Source organism: Aquarana catesbeiana, linkage group LG04, assembly GCF_042186555.1.
Source record: "Aquarana catesbeiana isolate 2022-GZ linkage group LG04, ASM4218655v1, whole genome shotgun sequence".
Lineage (NCBI taxonomy): Eukaryota > Metazoa > Chordata > Amphibia > Anura > Ranidae > Aquarana > Aquarana catesbeiana.
In genome coordinates, this window is record NC_133327.1 from 219284000 (window position 1) to 219309662 (window position 25663).

General features: G+C 42.1%; 1 protein-coding gene across 1 annotated transcript in view; it reads left to right on the forward strand.

Moving 5' to 3' along the window:
* The window catches only part of SEC62 (SEC62 homolog, preprotein translocation factor), an 88325-nt gene that overhangs the window by 51211 nt on the left and 11451 nt on the right, over nucleotides 1–25663 (forward strand). The window contains exons 3-6 of the mRNA XM_073626172.1: nucleotides 780–885; nucleotides 14892–15102; nucleotides 18361–18453; nucleotides 21842–21902. Of these exons, the coding sequence (XP_073482273.1) occupies nucleotides 780–885; nucleotides 14892–15102; nucleotides 18361–18453; nucleotides 21842–21902 (471 nt within the window). The remainder of the gene's footprint in view (nucleotides 1–779; nucleotides 886–14891; nucleotides 15103–18360; nucleotides 18454–21841; nucleotides 21903–25663) is intronic.

Below are 25663 nucleotides of genomic sequence, written 5' to 3' on the forward strand. Positions count from 1 at the left end.
TTTGTGATAGCAGCCAGGACTGCTGCTCCTCTGAAAAGCAATCCATGCACAGATCGCTTTTCAGAGGCATTTGACAGGTGGTAAAGAGGCTCAGGTTTTAAGCCCGTAAATGCAGCATCACTATACCGCAACCGTGCAATGCACACAGTTGCGAGATAGTTGCAGTGCAGCCCCATTCAGCCTGGGTATACCTCCAGCTGCAGCCATAGCATGTGTACACCCCCAGCTGCTCCCTCTGCAGCTAAAGGGGGAGAAGTTGGGGGTGGTAAAACCAGCTTAACCATGTGGTTTTACTGCCCCTCCAGCCTGACATGTGAACAAGCCCTTGGTTCACATCTGTGTGGCTGCGTGCTGCGTGTAGGGCAGCCCATTCATTTCAACGGGCTTCCCTACCAGCAAAAATGCAGGGAAAGAAGTCCCTGACCTTTTCTTTTTTTTAAATTGCACTGCACCAAAAGTACCCCACGTTTTCCAATGTGTGGGGTACCATTAAGAATTAACGGTACCCCTAAAGAGCAGAGCATTCGTCTGTGTGTCGGGAACAAGCACGACAAAGGCAAGAGAATTCTTGTTGGGCTGTGTATTAGTGCTCGAACGAACACACTTAGACTGAATTTTAATGGTTCAAAGAATGTCAGGCAAAATGGTCGGCCCTTACGCATGTTCACTTCATCAAATCTGGTCCTCTTTGAAAAAAGTTTGGATACCCCTGGTTTACAGTGTTGGAACAACTTGTGTAAAATATTTGTTTATTAAGCAGTCTTCTCTTGTGTTTGCAGCTTCTAAAGCAGTGGATTGTCTTCTGGATTCAAAATGGGCAAAAGCAAAGAAAGGGGAAGAGGCCCTGTTCACAAACAGGGAGTCTGTGGTTGAATTTTGCAACAGGTATGTCTGGTTGAAAAAGCCTGTTAGAGGGCTATGCACTCCTAAACCTTTTGCTGCCAGAATATATATTTTTTATGCATGCACATGTTAAAGTACCCATATATTTTCTGAAAGCAAAGAACCTGCTGTATTATAATTGCACAATTGTTTATCAAATCGAAATTGTTCATAAAAAATTACACTCATTTTGATTTAATTCAAACAAAACCAATATAATAGCCAATTAGCAAGTAAATAGTCTCCAAATATGTCTTGTTCCTGTGCAATGAGAAACCAAGCTTATTTAACGTGTTTTTTTTTTTGTGATTTTATTGTGTTATAAGAATTGAAAATCAATCTTTAAAAAAATATATATATATATATATATATACATATATATATATATATATATATATATATGAATATTTTAATATAATCTCAAGCCTCAAAATTGCGTAACTCTGTAAAATGGTGAAAAACAAATACCATGCAAAACACTGTAAAAGCTTGTACAGTTGATTGTCAAAGTTAACAGTGAATTATATTGCTCTCACTCTTGTATGCTCTGTTACTTAAAATGGAATTAAACTCTCCTATAGCAGTCAGAAGTTTTATTTATATAACGGTGCTGCCACAGCCATAATGATTGTGTTTGCAGCAGTGAAAGGGTTAAAGCTTGCATTCCAGCATCCAATGTTTTATTATTTTTTTTAGTGAACCTGAAGTGAGAAAATTACATAAACTACTGCTGACACTGTATAACAGTCACGTCCAAGTACCTGCATGCTCAAGCTGAGCTCAAGCCTCAGACTAAAATATGATGATATGTGGTTTACCCCTGTAGGCTTAAAGCTCCAGTCTTGCAAAGCTCTACAGGCTCCTCTCTTGTACTGAAATTACTACACACTGTGAGCTTTTCTTCATCAATCATGGAGACTCAGCATTACATGTAGGCATTACCTAAGGTGGTCTGCATGCACATCACAGCTGCCCATCATTGGATACATAACTCCTCCCATGTGTCAGCCCACTGCTGAGAGTTCTTGATAGGAGTAACTGAGACATTGTGCTGTGATGTTTTCAAGAGGCTGTGTACAGCACCATAGCAACCACTGCCACCAGCCCTGATCTGCCTGCATTGCGTAGATGCACAGAGACCTATTATTGTCAGAGTCTAAAATAAGGTATTTTTTTAAAATGTCATTAGCATTTTGATGAAGGGGAACCAAGGAAGGCAGAATATATACAGAATATAAACAGACAAGCTTTAAAGTGTAACTAAAGGCAAAACTTATTTTTCTCAGTTTGAAACTGAGAAAAAATACACTTAAATGAATTTTAGTGCACACAAACACCATATAATACCCTTTTAAAAAAAAAATGTCAAGATTTAAAAATGTGTCCAAAGAGGCGTGTCCTGACCTCCATACATATTATGTTGCTGCCCTGTTCACTCATGCTCATAACTGGCTCATGGGGGACGAAACAAATGCTGCTGTAGTGCTGTAAGCAGCCTTTCTAGGGTCTTACGAAGTGCTTCGTTGCTTGTTACACCAGGTAACCTCAGTGCCCCTTTACATTACTCAGTCAATGAAGTCTCTTATTAAAGCCTGGCGCCTTCTGAACCCTAGAACCTCACACCCCTCTATGGTATAATCTAGTGATGCACCGAATGGGTTTTTTGGTGACAAAACGATACCGAAAATAAATCTTCCTTGATCCCTAAAACCGAAACTGACACCGAAACCGAAAGTGACTGTTTTTAAAAAATATTTTTATACAGGATATGGTCAGAGACTGGGACATGGTACAGGAGATTGTCAGAGACTGCAGACATGGTACAGGAGATTGTCAGAGATTGCAGACATGGTACAGGAAATTGTCAGAGACTGGGTACATGGTACAGGAGACGGTCAGAGACTGCGGACATGGTACAGGAGACGGTCAGAGACTGCAGACATGGTACAGCAGACGGTCAGAGACTGCAGACATGGTACAGCAGACGGTCAGAGACTGCAGACATGGTACAGGAGACGGTCAGAGACTGCAGACATGGTACAGGAGACGGTCAGAGACTGCAGACATGGTACAGGAGACGGTCAGAGACTGCAGACATGGTACAGGAGACGGTCAGAGACTGCAGACATGGTACAGGAGACGGTCAGAGACTGCAGACATGGTACAGGAGACGGTCAGAGACTGCAGACATGGCACGGGAGACGGTCAGAGACTGCAGACATGGTACGGGAGACGGTCAGAGACTGCAGACATGGTACGGGAGACGGTCAGAGACTGCAGACATGGTACGGGAGACGGTCAGAGACTGCAGACATGGTACGGGAGACGGTCAGAGACATGGTACGGGAGACGGTCAGAGACATGGTACGGGAGACGGTCAGAGACGGCAGACATGGTACAGGAGACGGTCAGAGACTGCAGACATGGTACAGGAGACGGTCAGAGACTGCAGACATGGTACAGGAGATAGTCAGAGACTGCGGACATATTACAGGAGATGGTCAGAGACTGCGGACATATTACAGGAGATGGTCAGAGACTGCGGACATATTACAAGAGATGGTCAGAGACTGCGGACATATTACAGGAGATGGTCAGAGACTGCGGACATATTACAGGAGATGGTCAGAGACTGCGGACATATTACAGGAGATGGTCAGAGACTGCGGACATATTACAGGAGATGGTCAGAGACTGCGGACATATTACAGGAGATGGTCAGAGACTGCGGACATGGTAGAGGAGACACTAGAATATGATAACATTTGTTACTGTTTGAAAATTCAACCAGATATGAAATTTTATCAGAGCAGCGCTTCTGTCAAGCTAAACACATTGACTGGCTAACATGTACTTAACCATATGCAGTCAATAAATACAATATTTAATACACAGGCACAATGACCAAGGAATAAATAGTAGAATGATAATAGAGTGAATGATGGAGAGAAAAAAGTCTGTAATGAGTTAGATTGGTGCACCTAAAGAAGTCTGCTGGCGGGTGCACCTTTCACCAAAATCCTCCACATCATGTATTGGTGTATGAGGCAGGATATCGTGGTTTTTTGAGGCTCATTTTTATCATCAGTCCGGTGAGTTTGAACCCCAATGGGGTTTGTGGAGCACATGTGGAGGATTTTGGTGAAAGGTGCACTCGCCAGCAGACTTCTTTAGGTGCACCAATCTAACTCATTACAGACTTTTTTCTCTCCATCATTCACTCTATTATCACTATTTATTCCTTGGTCATTGTGCCTGTGTATTAAATATTGTATTTATTGATTGCATATGGTTAAGTACATATGTTAGCCAGTCAATGTGTTTAGCTTGACAGGAGTGCCGCTCTGATAAAATTTCATATCTGGTTGAATTTTCAAACAGTAATAAACTTTGTCATATTCTAGTATTTACGTTGTTTTAAAGTGGCCGCTGATTAAACACATAGGTGTTTTTTATTAATTTTAAACATTTGTTGATTATTTTAATTTGTATTGCCTATATGATCCAAACTAGAAACCCATAGCGCTGAGATAGGAGGAAGTAAGGAACAGTTTTAGATATTTTTCTTCCTTTTGTAATATAGTAGAGGAGACGGTCAGGGAATGCATACTTAGTACAGGAGACGGTGAGACTGCAGACATACTACAAGAGATCAACGCAGCCTCACCAGTTCCCCTCATGCAGCCTGCCAGTGCTCATCATATGCAGCTTGCCTGTATCTGGATGCAGCCTCACCCGTGCCTGGATCAGAGCGGCATCTCCGTGTGTCCTGGAGCTGTGAATTGAATTGCCCTGGCGGCTGCAGTAACAATGTCCCGCCTCCTGTAATCACGTCACGCTGATTCAATGTCCAGCCATTGGATCAGTGTGCCATCTGTCACAGGAGTCGGGACATGTTACTGCAGCCACCCGGGCAATTCAGCTCCGTGATACACGGAGATGCCGCTCTGTGGGGAAGGAGGAGGGAGGACTGGGGCGAGCCAGGAAAACGCCCCCGCAATGGGCGGAACCAGGGGCGGGGCCCTATTCAGGCCCCGCCCCCATTTTCGGCCCCATTGGCAAGATTTTTATTTCGGCAATGCGCAGAAAATACCATTTTCGGCCGATATGTTTCGGTGGCCAAAATTTCGGTGCATCCCTAGTATATCCCTTGTTGCCTGAATTTCTTAGCTTTCAGGACTCCACAGTTTGGACTAGCAAGGGGATCAAGTACCTTAATCAATTTTGTGAGAATGGTATTCTCAAGACGTTTGATTCTCTTAAGTCTCAATTTGCTCTACCTAACTCTGCTCTATTCCATTAACTCCAACTGCGCCACGCTTTCCAAATGCAATTTCGAGGCCATCCACTTACATTTGTGAAATTTGGATTGGAGAGTAATCTGCGAGACGACACTTTGGAAAAACCTCTATCCACAATATACAAAGCTCTCCTTTCATCTATTCACGATGGCCTTGACAGACTGCTGGTGGGCTGGCGCGTAAAGGCCCTGAATATGGACTCGGAGGTTTGGGAGGGTGTCTGAGAATATCCTATGCATCAGCTAGTCTCAGCAAGAGGCAGATTAATCCAATTTAAAATACTACACAGGGTATTTATCACCCCTCAAAAATCGGATGTACCCAAACATTCCAGCTAAATGCTGGCGCTGCCCAGAAAATACATGTATTCCAGTTATGCCCAATGGTCCAATACATGGAAAATATATGTATTCAGGTTATGCCCAATGGTCCAATCCTTTTGGAAAGTTGTTATGGAGAGCATTAAAAAGTGCACTATGATCTCTGTACCACTGACGGTGGATGTCTGTATACTTGGTCTGGTTCACCTACTGGCCATATCCAGAGCGATGAGAACACTGATAGGGTTGCTATTGCTTTATGCCTGCAAGGCTATACTGCTCAAATGGAAATCCCCATTGGCACCAACTCTCGATTTTTTGAAAACTCTGGTTAAGGCAGCAATACCGCTGTATAAGTTCATGTTTGAATCTAGGGGTTGTCCTGGGAAATTCACCAAAACATGGGACATCTGGGGCACCTCCCCTCTCTGATTTATCTCTACTGCCCTATTGAAGGCATCTGTAGGGTAGTGCGGATTAGGTGGTGCCCTTTTTTTGTTTACGCCTATACGAAGGAGCTGTTTTCATATCTGACATTTTGATTGCCAAGTGAATAGTTGTTAGTTTTGTTTTTGTTTTGTTTTTAGGTCTTTGTTTTATCTTATACGCCTGGATATGCCCAATAGGCTTTGTTTTGTACCTTAACCTCAAAATACTTTAATAAAGAGTATCTTTAAAAAAAAAAAAAGATCTAAAATTGCGCATGCCTGTGAAATGGGGACTAACTACAGTGCCTAAAATTGTCCATAGGTGATGCTCTAATCACAGTTTATATGTGGGCCTGACCTATAGTGGATATAAAAAGTCTACACACCCCTGGTAAAATGTCAGGTTTCTGTGATTTTTAAAACAATGAGACAAAGATAAATAATTTCAGAACTTTTTCCACTTTTAATGTGACCTATAAACTGTACAACTCAATTGAAAAACAAACTGAAATCTTTTAGGGGGGAGTCAATATAAACAAAAAAATAAAATAATGTGGTTTTCGAAGTGTGCACACCCTCTTATAACTGGGGCTGTAGCTGTGTTCAGAGTTAAGCAATCACATTTAAACTCATGTTAAATAGGATTCAGTACATACCTGCTATCATTTAAAGTGCCTCTGATTAACCCCAAATAAAGTTCAGCTGTTCTAGTAGGTCTTTCCTGACATTTTCTTAGTCGCATCCTACAGCAAAAGCCACAGTCCGCAGAGAGCTTCCAAAGCATCAGCGAGATCTCTTTGTTAAAAGGTTTCAGTCAGGAGAAGGGTACAAAAGAATTTCCACGGCATTAGATATACCATGGAACACAGTGAAGAAAGTCATCATCAAGTGGAGGAAATTTGGCACAACAGTGACATCACAAAGAACTGGACATCCCACCAAAGTGATGAGCAGACAGGAAGAAAACTGGGCAGGGGGGCTGCCAAGAGGACTATAGCAACATTAAAGGAGCTGCAGGAATATCTGGCAAGTATTGCCTGTGTGTTACATGTGACAACAATCTCCCGTATTCTTCACATGTCTGGGCTATGGGGTAGAGTGGCAAGACCGGAGGCCTTATCTTATGAAGAAGAACATCCAAGCTCGGCTAAATTTAGCAAAAACACATCTGAAGTCTTCCAAAAGCATGTGGGAAAATGTGTTATGGTCTGATGAAACCAAGGTTGAACTTTTTGGCCTTAATTGCAAAAGATATGTTTGGCGCAAAAACAACACTGCACATCACCAAAAGAACACCATGCCCACCGTGAAGCATGGTGGTGGCAGCATCGTGCTTTGGGGCTGTTTTTCATCAGCTGGAACAGGGGTCTTAGTCAAGGTAGAGGAAATTATGAACCATTCCAAATACCAGTCAATATTGGCACAAAATCTTCAGGCTTGTGCTAGAAAGCTGAACATGAAGAGGAGCTAAATTTTTCAGCATGACAACGAACCAAAGCATACATCCAAATCAACAAAGGAATAGTTTTACCAGAAGAAGATTAAAGTTTTGGAATGGCCCAGCCTGAAACCCATTGAAAATCTGTGGGGTGATCTGAAGAGTACTGTGCACAGGAGATGCTCTCACAATCTGACAGATTTGGAGTGTTTTTGCAAAGAAGAGTGGGCAAATATTGCCAAGTCAAGATGTGCCATGCTAATAGACTCATACCCCAAAGGACTGAGTGCTTTAATAAAATCAAAAGGTGCTTCAACAAAGTATTAGTCTAAGGGTGTGCACACTTATGCAACCATATTATTTTAGTTTTTTATGTTTACTTCCCTCCACCTAAAAGATTTCAGTTTGTATTCAACTGAGTTGTACAGTTTATATGTCACATTTCAAGGTGGAAAAAGTTCTGAAATGATTTATCTTTGTCTCATTTTTTTACATCACGGAAACCTGACATTTAACAGGGGTGTGTAGACTTGTTAACTCCACTGTATGTGTGCGTTTGCATTTATAATAGTTAAATGAAAAAAAATGTATTTTTTTTTCTTAAATAATAATTTTAAAAAAGGTAAAAAGGTAAAAGCACCCTTGTTAAAAGGGGAGAACAAGACCCCTTGTGATAATTTTGAGCAGTTACAGGTTATTTGGCCCCTGATGCCTCTACCTGTCTTTCAAGGCTTCTGAAAAAGCCTGGGAAACACAGCACTGAAACTAGAAGTGACAATCCCTGTCAATTCCAGCTTCAGTCGTCACAGGGGAGATCAGGGAACAGCCGGATTACTTTTACATGAAAGCAAATCTGCGGCTGAAAAAAAAATGCTACCAGGATCATGGTTGCAGCTGCACAAGTAACCAGCACAGGAGCTCACTGTTGAGGCAGCATCTTCTGAGTTATATAGCCCTGCTTCTCTGCTTCATTCCTTCAGGTTATAGTAGAGAGGATTGGATAGATGAAGAGGCTACATTGTCCATGTTGTACAGATCTGACTTCTCTAAATTCCTTATCATTCATTCCAGGAATGGCAAAAAGTTCTAGAGGGGACTTGAGTATAAATCTAGCACAGAGGTGGAGAGAGAGAGAGGAAGCCTGGTCACACTGGTGGATGTGCAGTCTTTTGTGTCTCTAGCACTCTCATATTGCTGGGATATTAACATGGGCTCCTGTTTTTCACATCTATGATATGTGTCCTTCCAGCAAAGGCCGGGAAGTTGTCTGCTCCCCTGTGAATGCCTACACACACTCCCACATACCCAGAGCCTGCCTACAAACACAGCCTGTATGGAAAAGGGCTCATTAGAAATGCAGGCAGTTGGGGGTGTGGCCTGAACCGGCATGGTGTAAGGAGTGAAGAACGGGAGCTCCACTTGCCTACTATCCAAATCCATATATCCTGGGGTTAAAACTGCCCATTATACACCCACCCTCGGGTTCCTGGCTACCCCCTGCCCACGAAGACCATGTCGGCGCCGAAGCAGAAAGCTGATTCAGCTGCTAAACTGGCAAAATATCGGCACACAGACAAGGATGCTGGGGAGGAAAATGGCGCTGGCTCCTCTTCCCACACAGACCCGGCTGCGGAGGATACTGCACGAGTACTGGAAGCTATTTCAGACTGCAAAAGCACACTGACTAGTAAAATTGAGGAGGTTAAAGTTGATGTCTCACTAATCCGCCAGGATTTACAAAAACTAAGAGACCGGGTCACGGAGACGGAAGCTCGCATCGGCCACGTGGAGGACGGGATACCGCCGCTACACGTTCATACTGAACGCTTACAACATCAGCTCAACATGGTGCTAGCTAAGCAAGACGATATGAAAAATCGTCTTAGGCGATGCAACCTGCGATTTGTTGGTCTGCCTGAGAGTTCGAAGGGTTCTGACCCCCCCTCATTTCTGGAGAATCTACTTATTGGCACCTTCGGAAGAGCTGAGTTCTCTGCCACCTTTGTGGTTGAGCGGGCGCACAGGCTGGCGGCTAAACCTCCCCCCCAGGGTGCGCCGCCACGAACATTTATTGCTAAAATGCTTAACTTCCGCGACCGTGATGCTGTTCTTAGGCTTACCAGACTGAAGAGCAACATCCCCTTTAAAAACAGCGAAATCAAGGTATTCCCGGATTTCTCGGCGGAGATCCAAAAGAAAAGAGCCCATTTCACGGAAGCTAAACGCCAACTGCGGATCCGTCATTATTCCTACGCAATGCTTTTCCCGGCGAGATTGCGGGTTGCAGGAGAGGATCGAGCATATTTTTTCAACACACCGGAGGCTGTCCTCGCCTGGCTGGAGGATAAAGCGGCGCCTGGCCGTGAGCCTGCCTGATACCCCAGGCCATGAGCGGTTGGCTCCAGGAATGGAACATGCTCTGCTACACCCGCGTGTCACTCAGGGAGCCTGAACTTGTCCCCCCTCGCAAGTACTGTACCTCGGTTACACATTATTCTCTCTCCTCCTATATTCCACACGCACATCCTTGTCACGAAAAATGACTTTCCCCCGGACCGAATTACTTCCTCCATCTCTGTCTGATGAACTCCTCTGATCTCCCCAAGATTCTATATTCATCTCCCCCCCCCCCCACCTACAATATATGCGTCCCCCGTGGTCGTGCTTCGACTGAGGCCCCGTGGGCGGTCATGCAGGACAACCCCGATCCCTAAATATTTGGCAAGTTACCACCCGCCATGATCCGGACGTTTTGTTCCCCCGACCAGAGCTCTTACTCCTGCTATTGCTCGCTCTACAGTGAAGTATCCCCCCCCCCCCCCCCCACCCCCCGTTGGTGGAGTCCCCATGGACCCCGTTATTTCTAATTTTCACTGCAGCGTTTGCTTTCAAGCACAAGTATGGTTTCCCTGGCCTGCCCGGTTCCAGCAAACTGCATTTGGTATAAATTTGATGCATTGCTTACCTGGGTACGCTAGAGTGTTGATACAGTTACATATAGAATGTTATTGTTGGTTCAATGTTTGGATTTTATACTACATGCTGAAGAGTAATGGATCTTGGTGTCTGCTTAAAAATACAGTCGCTCTGCATTATGGCAAGTCATTGTATGTTAATGGCCTACAGGACGTTTACTGGCTTCATCTGCCCTGTCCTATCTGGTCCATTTTGGGCTTTGGATGTCTGGTATTTAATTTTCTATTCCTGCTATCATGCTAGATGGTAAATGTCTTACATGGAATGTGAGGGTTTTATCATACCTTAAAGCACAATGTGCAGACCTCATGGTGTTAGTTGAAACTCATCTCACAGGTCAACTCCAGATGAAACTTAAAAAGCTATGGGTGGGATGGTTATATCAAGCTCCTTATTCTGCTAACTCCAGGGGTGTTGCCATACTAGTGGCCAAAACAGTGCAAATTATATTTATAACGCTTAGGTCTGATCCCCAGGGCAGATTTTTATTTCTGCATGCCAAATTGAATGGCCTAGAAGATATTAATACTAGCATTCTATATACCCCCTCCCTTCCAATTCAGTGTCTTAAATGAAGGGTTAGCATTTATGTCCCAATTTCCTACAGTTCCTGCGATCTGGCTAGGAGATTTTAACAATGTCATGAACAGGGAACTGGACCGACTTTCACTAACGCCTCGTGATAATCCGTCCCAATCATACACTAGATTTGGTAAAATCTTTACTGATCTTGCCCTTATAGATACATGGAGACACCGTAATCCTCTGGATAGAGCATATTCATGTTTCTCCACGACACACAATACCATGTCACGTATTGACCTCATTCTGCTATCCCGTACCCTCACTCCTCTGCTGGGAGTGGTGGGATTTAACCCACGCGTTTTATCAGATCACGCCCCATACTGGATTAAGCTCCGAGTCGATTCTCCCCCCAAGACATACAACTGGAAGCTTAATCCATTTTGGTTGTCGGTTGTCCCCGATTTGAAGGAAGCTGCCACTGAGTGGGATTTTTTTTTTCAGTCTAATAGAGACACAGCGTCTTTTGGTGTGGTATGGGACTCTTTCAAATCTCATGCCCGTATGATCCTATCCCAACGTATATCCCGCTACCGTAAGACTTCATCCCAGGTGATTGAACAAGCAGAACAGTCCCTCGTGGAGGCGGAAAAAAGCTTTACTGACAGCCCCTCTCCATCTACAGCAGACCAGTTGAAACTACAGGCCAGAATAGTAAACAACTTACATTTTGAGAAGGCCGATGGGAAAATATATTATAGCAAGCGGAGACAGTACGAATGCGGAGAATGGGCGGGTCGTCTCTTGGCATATTTGGTTCAGTTGGACCATAGACCCCCCACGGTGGTCTCCCTTCGAGCTGCCAGTAGCGTATTACTGACTGACCCTAATGAGGTGGCTGGAGAGTTCCGCTCCTTCTTCGCATCTCTATACTCATCTGCCACTAACAATCCTAGGGATGAGATAGTGTCACTTTTGTCGGATATACCTCACACAAACCCAGCTTGAGCTGCTAGAGGCCCCAATCACTGAAGATGAAATAGCAAAGGCGCTCTCCTTGCTCAACCCATCGAAGGCCCCAGGGTCGGATGGCCTGCCCCTTGAGTTTTACACAACCTATAGCGAGACCCTAATCCCCAGACTTCGTGAGCTATTTTCCTTTATGTTTGAATCCGATTCTTTACCCTCCTCCATGAGCGAGGCTTATATAGTACTGATACCCAAACCCGGCAAAAGCCTAGAACACCCCGAATCGTACCGCCCAATATCTCTTCTTCAACTAGATATTAAACTCTTGGCCTCAGCGAAGTGATTCTCACATTAATCCATCCAGACCAGACTGGGTTTATGCCTGCAAAAAACACGGCATATAACCTACGTAGACTCCATATGAATATACAAGCTGAACATGATACACTGGGCTCTAGAGTTGTGGTGTCTCTTGACGCCGCAAAGGTGTTCGACTCAGTTGAGTGGGAGTACCTTTGGGAGTGCCTTGCAAAATTTGGTTTTGGACTCAGTTTTATTAAATGGATTTGACTTCTATATCAAAGCCCATGCGCCAGGATCTTGGTCAATGGAAAAGTTTTTGATCCCTTTCCTCTTTCCAGGGGCACACGGCAAGGATGTCCTCTGTCTCCCCTGTTATATGCTCTTGCGGTGGAGCCCCTTGCCTCCTCCCTTAGAACACATCCAGTTATCAGTGGGCTGAGTCACGGCAACCTGCTGGAAAAGATTAGTCTATACGCAGACAATATGCTGTTATATTTGGCAGATGCAGGCCCATCCTTACAATTAGCCCTAGAGGTGATTCAAAACTTTGGCAGATACTCAGGCCTGAAGATTAACTGGGACAAGTCCCAAATCCTCCCGATAGATGTAAGCGCCCCCACAGAAATACAGTCCTCTTCCCCACTCCTCAGGGTTAGCTCCATGACTTACCTAGGAATTGTGATAACCCGCTCACCGGAGGAATATGTTCGCCTCAACATAGAACCCCTAATAGCAACGTTGAAATCTAAGATACAGACATGGGCCAAACTACCCCTTGGGGTGATGGGCCGTGTAAACCTAATTAAGATGGTCCTCCTCCCCAAATTTTTATATGTTTTGTGGCATGCCCCGGTTTACTTACCTTTAAGGATCTTTAAATCTATTGAGGCCCTCCTCAACTATTTTGTTTGGGGATCGAGCCGACATAAATTGTCCTGGCAATCACTGAAAAATCCTACTGAACTGGGTGGTACGGCGCTACCCGATTTTAATCTTTACTAACTGGCGGTGCAATTATCCCATTTTTTCCATTTAGATAAACATGACAGAGACCGTTATTTGACCTCGATATGCTCCCCTCATGGCCGTAGACTTACCCACCCTTTCCAAATTCTATTTAGCGGCGCTACGGGCAACGGCGGGATGTGCAATCGAAAAGAACTATTATACCATCATAGTAGAATTTTGGAGGTGGTGAGACGTAGATTGAGGGTACCACCCACCCACCCACTCCCACACACCCCTATGGGGCAATCCTGATCTAGGGGAATTATTAACGGTGCCAAATCACGAACTGTGGCTTAACCAGGGGGTGAGGTTTTTGGCGGATGTTTATTGCGATACTGTCCTAAAATCGTTCCAACAACTTAAAGTAGACTTTGGCCTTCCTAACACTATGCATTTCTGCTACCTCCAGCTCCGTCATGCCCTCAGGGCTCAATTCGGCGAAATTTCCCCTAATGTAGAGCAACTAGATGTCCTCTGCATTATGTTGGGGTCAGACCCCTGCAAACTTATCTTGGGGTTCTATAACGTATTGCTTCGCCCCACAGTAATGACCCTGGCATATATATTAAAAGATCTCTGGTCTGGGGATGTGGGGGGGCTGGAGGACGACGAGTGGGAAGACGCGTTAGACGCTTGTAAAAAAGTCTCCACTAAACTTTCGGATCGCCTTACACAACTCTACATTATACACGGGTCATATTTGACCCCTATACGTTAAGCCAAATACAAGCCTAATCAGAACCCACAATGCCCCAGATGTGATAGTCCGTCCAGTACCTTTTTTCATCTCCTTTGGTTATGTCCAGCAATACAAGACTACTGGTCCCAAATAGTGAAGTTTATCCACGATGAAATGGGTTCCCCCTTAACGTTGTGCCCTAAGCAATGCCTATTGGGGGTGTTCCCGGACCCTGACTCGGATAAATTTCATAAAATATTTTTTCAGGAGTGGTTATTTATTGCCAGGTTACTTATAGCCAGGAAATGGTTGCAGACTACACCGCCAATACTTCAAGAGTGGATATCTGCTATAAATAATGTCTTGCCATATTAAAAGGAAATCTACGCCCATAGGGGCTGCCCGGCCAAATATGGCAAAATTTGGGACACTTGGTTAGGTAATGCTACCACGTGCAATATGCTATCTGATTAATGTATCTGGGGACATGTGTATTTCTAAATATTGTTTCAAAATTTGCATCTGCGGTGTCCTTCTACTCTATAACTGCTTCAATATACACACTATGTTATTATTCATACGTATGCCCTGTCATATAATTCATTTATCTGGACTTCTTTGCTGTGATTTGAACTCAATGCTACTGTACTATTGCTCTATGTATACTGTATGCCATTTGCTCTTCAAATAAAACACCACGTTAACTGGAAAAAAAAAAGAAATACAGGCAGTTGATGACTGAATAAAATGTAGAATGCCTCAGTGGATCCCCCTATCCTTCCAGGTTCAGAGGTTGTGGGATTTTTTCAGCCCATTTTTTTTATTGTAAGGGGATAGGATGGTCATACTAGGAAGTTCCCCCATACTTGAGAATAAGTTTTTCTTTTAAAAGGTGAACCAATTTCCCTAGTGACCTTATACATTCCAATTTGATTGTTAGTTTTATTAAATATCCTGGAGCAAGACAACCATGATTGCCTATCTATAATATAACAAAATGTTATGGTGTCCTCTAATTAAAAATGTGCTCATTATTATTTTAAAATTATTTTCTAATTTTTCAAGGCTTCTCAAGAAACAGTTCTTCCATCGAGCATTAAAAGTCATGAAAATGAAGCCAGACAAAGATCCAAAGAAAGAAAAGGAGAAAGAGAAAGGGAAGACTGATAGTGGAAAGGAAGAAGAAAAAAAGGGGAAAAAAGATTCTTCTAAGGATGAGAAAATCAAGAAAGAGAAGGAAAAGAAAAAGGATGGAGAGAAAGAAGAAAGCAAAAAGGTAAGATCACAATGTCTGCCATTCATTTCTGTTACAGGTGTTTCTTTCACAAAGAAATGTATTTTTTAATCTCCCTGTTTATTAAGTACCATGCAATAAACAATGGCAAACATGTAGTAATCAAACCTGTTGCGGTAAATGGCATTATTAATGTGAATGTGACTGGTGGTAGTGGGGCGGTAGAATAAATTCTTACTGACACTTGGCTGCAATTCATCCATTGTATTCAGGAATAGTAACTTGATTTTAACTGCCAGTGCAGCTCACCTTTCCTTTACCTGCAAGGGTTTGTTTACATGTGCATCCATTTTTACTGCCCCTCTGAAAAGTGATCCACAGTAGATAGCTTTTTCAGAGGCATTTGACAAGCCGCTCAGTAGTAATATATTGCCTCCTCACTGCCTGTGCTAACCATTGAAAGCGTGCAGCACCGTGCTGCGACTGCTTGCATTACGCACATTTACAGTGTTGTGGTGCAGCCTCATTCATTTGAATGTATTGAGCTTGGGGGCAATACTGAATACTCAATGTGACCTGTTTACATTTTACTGCATTCCACACTCTCCAGGTGTATGCCCGAAACTAGAATTTGTGCATTCTAGGCATATCGTGAACATTTACAGCATAAATGCCCAGTGTGTATGTAGCCTAAGGCCTCTTAAACACTGACACTCCTGCAATTAGCTTTTCTAAGCAAAGGAGATGTTATATGGGAAGTAGAAACAACTTTTTAGGACTCACTTAGCTTAGCTGCATATACAGAAAATAAAATTGTGTGTATCCAAGTATGATTAGAACACATGTAAACACAGCTAAATATAGGAACATGCAACACAGGAAAAAGTGATCTGGAAGGCATAAAATTTGTTTACCAGATCTCTTTAAACTTTTAGATGTTCCTGCTTTAGGGCTCATTCATTCTGGAACACGGTGCGGGAAATCCGCACTCCCTACACTTTTCGCTTACATTCAAAATGCACTGGGTGTGCAATCTGCTGCAGGTTTCAACATAACCTTAATGACACCCCAAATGCAGACCGCAAATGCGGTGCGTTTGCCTGCACCGGATTGCATAGTAACACAGTGTCTTTTCAGCCCATTCAAATGAGTGGGCTAAAAGAATTACACCACGCTGAGTCGCATGAGAATTCAGGTGTGAACCGGCCCTTAAAACAGCTTTTTTTTTTAGGTGCGTTACATGTGTTTTACAGTGTTTAATCAGATCCTGGGCCAATAGAATTCTATTTTCTCCCAACACAGCTAAACTGCCCACACCTAAATTCAGGTAAACACAGTGTAAATGGCACCATTGAAAAAACATTACATGCATTTTAGAAGTGTACACTAAATGCAGGTTTGACAGTGTCAGTGTGTTTGCGACATTAGAGAGCCATTCAGAAAAGATCTCCAAGTAGTATACCTACATTAACCCAAGCCATTGGCTACAATCGGCCCATTTCACCGCTAGTCACCTTGATGTAAATGATTTGAATGAAGCTATGATGACCACACAGCTCCTGCCACTTTATCTGAAGGTTGTCTATATGTCTTATGGTACTAATATCACACCGCACTGAGTCGCATGGGAATTCAGGTGTGAACCGGCCCTTAAAATGGCTGTTTTTAGGTTAGGTTCCTAGAGGAAAAAACACAAGGGGAAAGGCACCTCTGGGTGTAGTATGAAAAACAATTTATTAAAAGCCAATGTGCAAACAACTCACATTTGGATGATTAAAAGACAGCATGTGGTAAAATGAAGGGATGATACATCATAAGAACAGTCCGTCAGATCAGTCACAATAGCCTCTGCTAGCTTGCCGTGCGTGTGGCTTGCTGTACACTGCTGAAGCCGGCCGCGGTGGTGATGAGATTCCCATCCCATCGGTGGTGATGAGATCCTGGAGCTCGGTTTCAGTTCTTTTGGAAAGCAGCCCTGGTTGTGGATCCCATACCACTAGTCTGTTCCCCCATGTTCCCAACATAGACTGTCATGGACTAATATATCATTCCCCTTCCTTCCAATATAACATTATATATACTTATAGTATTTGTGTTTAACATCTGCCAATCATGATGGTTTTATAATTTTCCAGTTTTTGCGCCTTTACTTGTGTAGGTCCCTAGAGGACCTGAGTTTAGATGTGTATGCTTTATGGTGCCCAGGCAATTCCAAGTACCACTGGATTATTCTCCCCCATTGAACCGGAACATGGACATATGTATATGCATTATGGTGCAAAGGAAATGCCAAGTGCCCCTGGATTTATGTTACCAAATGTACTTGAATATAGACCCATGTATGCTTCGTAATGCCCGATCAATACCAAGTACCACTTAACATTCCCCAGAGCACCTGAGCATAGATGTATGTATATGTATTTTGATCCTTGGGAAGTGCCAAGTGCCCCTAAATTGATTTTCAAAAGAACCAGAGTATGGAGACGTGTATGTGTCTCACAGTGCCCTGGCAATAGTTAATGCCCATGGGTTTAAGTTTTCCGAAGCGACAGAGAAAACACTTGTATTATATGCCTTATGGTGCATAGGCGGTGATAAGCGACTCGATTAATATTCTCCAATGACCTAAGCATGAACACACCAATGTACCATTATGGTGCCAAAACTGAATGCCCCAGTCATTTGTTTTCCAAAGAGGCAGAGCAAGCAGACATGTATATGCCAGATGAAGCCCAATGCAAAATGCTGCTGGAATCAATCCCAAAAGGGACCAGTCAAGGACATAATGCTATAGCTCGCAAGGTCCAGACAATGCAAAATACTTTTAAAATGAATCCTAGGTAAAAAAAAAGCATTGTTGATAAGGTGGGGTCCTGTAACCAACCATTGCCTCTGTCTATGATGGTTGTAGGTATCCACACTGTGCCAAATCCTGGAGTAATAGCAGTAGTTTGTGCCCCTGGTCTCACTCAATAAGGGGAAGTTTTAAGCAAAGGAATACTTACTACTTCCACAAGCTTCATCCTTACCATGCGAGCAGTCTTACAAAGCCTTACTTCTTACTTCTAGCCGATCATGTGGCGCAACCTCTCCAATGTCATAATATACAATGCAGAAGTAACCGTTCTACATTGTAAGTGATTACCTTGAGGCCCCACCTACAAACCAGAAGATGAGTTCTGGTTATCAAGGGGGGGTGTAATTTTGCAGTAATTTTATCATAAAAAAATGTATAAATGATGTACCTTTTTAAAGGTGAATACAGATATTTTCAATGTCTTATGTTATGGTGTTTAATAGGATGACACCCCTGGAACACCTAAAAAAAAGGAAACCAAGAGAAAGTTCAAGCTGGAACCCCATGAGGATCAGGTTTTCCTGGATGGCAATGAGGTGAGGCAGCCGGAAGAAAGTCACTTTTAAAGCCCCTTTCCAGCCACTGGTTTGTTTTGAAATATTCAGTTATATTGGGAGAACTTCAAGACTGAAAATGGTATTAAACCCAATGCCAAAAATATGTATATATTGCAGTTTACCAATCCTAAGATGTGGTGACTGCGTTTTCAGGCCTTTCCCCCTCTGTTATAACCTGGTGATCTTGCCAGTAACACTCCTACTGTATTAGAGTGCCTCCACTCTGGATGAATGAGGATAGGGGGAACCTTTTGGATAGCATTGTCAGTCTGGGGGTGAGAAGTGTTAGATGTACTAGCAGATTTAAGTACACTAACAAATTGAAACCAAACTCCATCTAACACTTTGTTAGCAGTTAAAGCAGGTTTTGCATAAATAAAAGCTGATCATTGTAAGCGCCCCTGTCATTGTTTAATAGTTTATCTCATCCCTATAACTGATACAGTCTGCAAGAGAGCTTGTTCTTTTGAAAAACAGACTTACTGGTTGGGTCACAAGATGAAATTAGAAAAGCATAAAAAAGAAAATGAATGCAGCGATCACATCTAACAATTGGTAAGCTGCAATATAAGAAATTTTTGCATTTAGGTTTAATACTGATTGAAGCAGTTGTCCAGGAATCTGCAATGTGTGAATTAAATCAAAATAAGTTTTATGCTATCCTATTTGTATCTGATCCATGGGTCAAAGATGGCTTTTAGAAATGCAGATCTGTTGTAAACAAAAGGGGTCCTTTTGGGATGTTTTTCATCCCACCTAATGGAAAATACAACCAAATTGCACAAATGATGTGCTACAAAATACTCAGACTGTAGTGTGCACTCCTCCATAGCAAACAGCAATTATAATTACATAACTCTGAAGATTTATGCATTATAATAGACATTAGGGGTAGCATAATAAGCATTAGCATCTACCATGGTAAAATTGACTTTAAATATGATACATGTTTAAAGTTTTTTTCATTTTGAATGAGTGAGAAGAGATTAAAATACCAGTTACATTTTTATTGCTGTCTGCGCCCCTGTAGATTCTCACCCTCTCTATGCGTCCTGTTTACTGTTAATACCAATAGTGAAACAATAAAATTCCATATTTTGGGATGTCACCAGAACAAAAATAGAGGGGAAATCTTCAGTTGGGGACACTAGTTCTGGTAACATTTAAAGATTCCCTCACTTTGTTCCCCAAGGGATTCCTTTCATTTGCAGAGATGTCATGTCACTTCTGGTTTTGGCTATGAGACAGGAAATAAAGGGAAATCAACCCAATGGGACACAGAAGGCAAAAAAGAAAAACTGACAGATTATTGCCCTCTCTCGCTCTATCCAAAATGAAAAAGTTTTGCCTTTAATGCTATTTCAAGTTGTTTTCACAATGTAGAGTACAGGATTAAAAGGTTTCTTCGTGTATCTTCTTGTACGTTGCAGAGCGTCTTTGGAACTCCAAAGCCCAGAGTTCTTCAGTGGGCAAAAGGCAACCTTGTTTTCTAAGGTCACACTCTGCTTTTGTCTTCTGACCTCCCATGGCTAATTATCAATCATTGAGGTCTCCTATAATGGATATAAATACAAATGGTGGATAATGTATAAAGCAAATAGTACATGCAATGGATAATAATAAACATAGTGAAGTGCCGGAGGCATGGGGGGGGGGGGGGGGGGTTGTTGGGTGGAGCAATATACAACTTTGTACTGATGTTGTGCTTTACATATTGAAGCGCCTAGGCTATCTAGTCCTCGGTGCTCTAAAAAGGAATGTAAATGTTTGAATACATCCTTTTTTTATTGTCCTACATTCAAGTAGCTACTAAGCAAGCACATTTTTATAGTAATCCTTTCCTTAGAGAACACCGAATGCTGCTAGTTGCCAAGGTGTTTTACTGACCCCCAGGCTTTAATAGTAATGCAGAACGAGTAGGTTGTTCAGAAAGTCAGAATAAAGTTGGACATATATTTCTCTATCCAAAATGTTCTTTGCTTTGTTTTAGATGGGTAATAACTAAAACTCCTGTCAGTTTGTTTTGCCATCTGTGTCCCATTAGGGAGATTTCTCTTCACTTCCTGTGTTGAAGACACACCAGAATGTAAGAGGAAATCTTTCCAACGTGAGGGAAATTCCTCACTGAGACAGTTTGCACCCCTTTTTATTCCTGTTCTGAAAAGCTTTGGATAGTCCCTTCATTTTAGTCTCTTTGACAATGCTCACCAGAACAAATAGGAGAGATTATAGTGATTGTGAAGGTTCGATTTATTTTTTATTTTATTTTATTTTATTATTTACTTTTCTACTAAAGTATCAAACATCTCATACTTGCCTGCTCTGTGCAATGGCTTTGTACAGAGCAGCCCCGATCCTCCTCTTCCTGGGTTCCCTGCCGGCGCTCCTGGCTCCTACCCCTCCGAGTGCCCCCCATAGCAAGCCGCTTGCTATGGGGCACTCATGCTTGCTTGCTCCCGAGCCCTGCTGTGTGTGTGTCCACAAGACACACGGAGCGGGACCTCCCTAACAACAACACCCCCCCCCGCTTCCACGTCTATGGCTGTGATTGACAGCAGCAGCCAATGGCTCCCACTGCTGTGTCAATGAGGAGCGAGAGAGCCTTGGCTCTCATGCACATAGCTGGATCGAGGACAGGCTCAAATATGTATTTAGGGGGCTGCAGAGAAAGCTGCTTGCAGAAAGGTAAAAAAACCTCCTGCATCTACAGCCAATTTAATCACCCCAGGGAGGACACGGACAGAAATTAAGATCCCTCACCACTCTATTCTATCTATCTATCTATCTATCTATCTATCTATCTATCTATCTATCTATCTATCTATCTATCTATCTATCTATCTATCCTATCCTATCCTATCCTATCCTATCCTATCCTATCCTATATATCCTATATATCCTATAAAATGTGCTTTAAAACACATTTTTTTAAATGTTTATTTCTGTAATGTTCATAATAAAATAATATCATTGCTAACTAGGGAAGGTAGTTCCCTCGGTATAGGAGAGACTTGAGCTATACATGCAAAACACAATTGTGTATGCAAGGGAAGATGAATATGATAACAAATAGGCAAAGTTTAATGAATCCTACAATAGAGAAGAAGGCAGAAAAAAGTGGTAGCATATCACTCCTTAGTAGATATTGGTTAACCACTGCACTGTGCAGTGATATTTGAAATCTAATAAAACATTCAAATATTCTGTTAAATGTTACTGTATGCTCCCACATGGCATGGCTGGAATTGTTTTTCCTCCATTAAACTTATTAGACATTTTAGATATTTTTTTTATCATTTTAGCATTGTATCCTTCAGTGTTTAAAAATGTTGCTTCTCATTTCTAAACTGTTAAAAAATGTTTTTAGGTGTACGTGTGGATATATGATCCAGTCCATTTTAAAACTTTTGCCATGGGGCTCATCCTTGGTAAGTGCATTCAGAAGTTTGTGGTACAGGTGAATGTGTCAAAAAGTTTTCTAAATCCTTTACAATGTTTAAGATTGTCTTAAAAATTGACAAGGCAAGCATGCATGCAATTCAGTTTGAACAATCCACCTTGAAAATATGGTACTATTGTATATATTTACTCTTTAGAAAAGTAGCAGTATTATGGCTTCAGTGCCCTCAAAATATGGCAGGTTTGATCCTTTTGGTGATGAATCTATATACGTGGGCCTTTATTTGAGGCTTGTTTTTTGCGACCTTTTGATGCAAACTTGGGTGTCCGTAATAATTTGAAACTTGTTTGAGAATTGTTATATTACCTCTCAGTAAAATATATTATTTTTTATTATTTGCCTACAGTATATTCTCTTCCAGTTAGAGCATATACTGTCAGTCTGCAAGGCCATCCAACCTCCTGTCTAAGCTTGGTGATGATAAATCAAAAAACTGTCAAAGGTGCTGTCAGGATATGTAAAAGAAAACATAAGGATTTCTTGAGGAATATGCATCTCCAACAGCCTGGACTAAGTGTAATTTATCAGCCCTAAGCTCATGCAGGTGGCATGTCCGCCTTCCCAGTGGCTTTGTAGTTTGACACAGTGCTAAAACGTCTGCCATATCAATGAAGACAATAAAATGAAATACCAGTTCTTGCAGTTATCCCAGAAAAGTAAATCTGCACTATTACGTATCTGGACACATTCCTACAAATGGACATTTGTGACTTAAAGGCAAAGTTCACCTTTAGGAGCATGTTACAGTCATATTTAGAGTGTAACATGCTCCTAGTGACCCGCCTCCAGCGCTCTACACTCTGTGAGAGCAGGCAGGGGATCTTCTCCCCGCACCCACTGTCACAATTTAAAAAACGTTTCCTGTAAATAAATTAACTATAACTACTGTCGGTCGTTGCGGCAGAGGTCTTGTAGTTTTCAATGAACTGCAAGGTGCTGGTAAGCGCACTTATTGTTCATTGATTCCTCCTGCAGTTCAGTAACTGTCTGCCCATACAGGAGGTATGGGCAGACAGCTGACTGAGTCTGCAGGATCCTGCCATTGCACCTGCTTTCTGCTGATGACAGGTGCAATTCTTTACACACTGCAGTTAAAAAAATAATAAATGGACATATTTTTTTACCTTAAAAAAAATGTGCATTTATTTATTTTTATTTTTTTGAAAGGTGAACTTATTCTTTAAAGTAGAATGAAACCCTCCTATCCTTTACAGCCAAGGAAGTTGTCATCTTAGACTCTTGTACTTGTACTGCACGTGATCAACTACGATAACAGCCATTTTAATGGCTTGACAGTCTGGTTGAGAGCTGACATAAGCACACTAGTAACTTTCAACCGTTATCAGTCAAAAAATGCCTTTTATATGACTGACTGAGAAATAGTTAATTGGGTGGATTTAGTTCTGCTTTCATTGAAATGTATAGAGAAAGTATTCATAATATTTTTCAGGACTAAAAACTATTTTTTTTATTGTTGGGTACAAATATGAAATTTTAATTTCCATTCTTCTTTCAAGCCAAAGAGAAAGTATTCATAATATTTTTCAGGACTAAAAACTATTTTTTAGTCCACACCCAAGCCCATCTCTGTTCTCCAGTACACTGAAATGTGAGCCATGGTAGCAAAAGCTATTCTGCGAAAACACTGCCATTAAGTAGGTTGCCGTCCTACCTAAACCTCTTCTGTTATTATTGGACAATGCACTTACATATCTATATGCCTCTCTGTTTTTCTTTCTCTTTCGTTTTTATGATTACTTAATATTTATTGTGATTGGTGTTTTGGTGGGGCACAGCCCACCTTTCTCAGGCCCTCAATGCGACAAACTATTAAAGAAGTTTTGGGTATAAATGTATAACTTAAAACTGATATCCTAATATCAGTTATGATATCTTAATTGTACATTATAGGGCACAGGCTGGATGTTCATAAACCTTTGGTTATAGGCTGCTACCTTCAGGCAAAGCTTTTGAATATGCCCTTGGGTGCACCTCTTTATCCCTACCCCACTCCAGGAGACCTCAGTTTTTTGGTAGTGTCCTTGGGTGTTTGGACATCTTATCCCTTATGGAGACAGTTCTGTGCTGAACATGTTTTTATTTACTTCGACTTCTTCAATGAACACTTCACTGCCTTCTTCTATAACAATTGTAGCAGTACATCCGGATCGGTACAAACTTGTAACGTTGCTTTGGGAATTGGACCCTGCTTGGCTGCTCACCTTGTTTTTAAGTGCTACGAGTTCTGTACAGGTCCAGGACAGTGGTCTATTCCTATGGTTCCTAGACCCTGAAGACCACTGTGGGATTGTGCCCACCACAACTGGTAAAGGCTGGAACCATACAAGGACCAGTGACGTGGAAAGGTAAGACTGGTTCATCCTAATGTTGCACCAATACTGTAGCCTTATAACAACTGTGAGGCATAATATCTCCATTATTTGTGGTACAAACCAACCCAAGGACAGTTGGATTTACAGACCATCCTGGATCACCTCTTGTTCCAGGCCCATTTAGAGGAACAATTCAAAGGATTCTATTCAAACCTGTTCACTTTACCAAAACCAAACAAAGGTATTTATCTTATCCTGCACCTAAAATCCCTAAACAAGTACCTTTTTGTGTTCCCAAGTTTTGCATGGGATCCATAATGTTGGTTATCAGCCTCTCTGAGACAAGGGGAATATGCCTACCTCTGTAATGGTATTTCCCCACCTAATCTGTGATTTCTACGCTTTATAGTAGGAGACAAACACTTCCAATTTGTCTTATTGTTGTTTAGCCTATCTTCTGTACACAGAGTATTCACAAAGGTGCTTACACTATCTTAAAAAACTTAGGGCATCTGGGTTACAGGGTACTTGGACAACCACCTTCTGAGAGATTCATCTACCTCAAAAATGTCTGAAAACACCCAAAGGACTTTTCAGATTCTTCATGTTATTGGTTGGGTAATCAACTTTCAAAAAGTGTGCCCTCCAGCCTTCCCTTCATTCGGCCCCTTTGGTCGAGGCAAAGGTTTTCCTTCCGGCAAGCAAGCTACTTTCCCCTCCCTAAGATCTCATGCTTGGACCTTATGATCCAAAAGACATCACTCAGTATGATTCTCCATGAGAGTTCTAGCCCTTATTTGCGGCTGTTTCCTTCTCTCGGTTCCACCCAAAAACTCAATATTCTGTCTACCTGGAACAAACGCACTCCATCTCTCAACTTTCCTATGCTTCTCTGCCAGTCAAGCAAGGAACTCCCTAGCTTGGTGGTTTTCCAAATTGGCCTTGGAAAAGTCGTTTCTCCCACACTTGTGGAAGATGGTAACAACCTATTGTGTGCAGTGCTCTATGTTGGTATCAAACTATATACAAAAAGCTTATGTGTAAAAGTCCAAAATGTGGTAGTAATGTCCTTGGATAATAATGTAGAAATAGTCTTTGATGTAACGTAAGTATCCACTATGTGTTTAAAAGATCATCCAGTGGTTCAATGCAGTACAGTTATGCACTCACCAGAAACAAGTGAATATTCAGCTCTAGACTGCCATTACATTCCACCCGGTTTTGTGAGAACAGAATCACCATCCGTTAGCCTCCACCAATATATGCACTCACCAGAAATTAAGCAGATATAAGCCTTATGCCCTGTACAGACGGTCGGACATTGATCGGACATTCCGACAACAAAATCCATGGATTTTTTCTGACAGATGTTGGCTCAAACTTGTCTTGCATACAC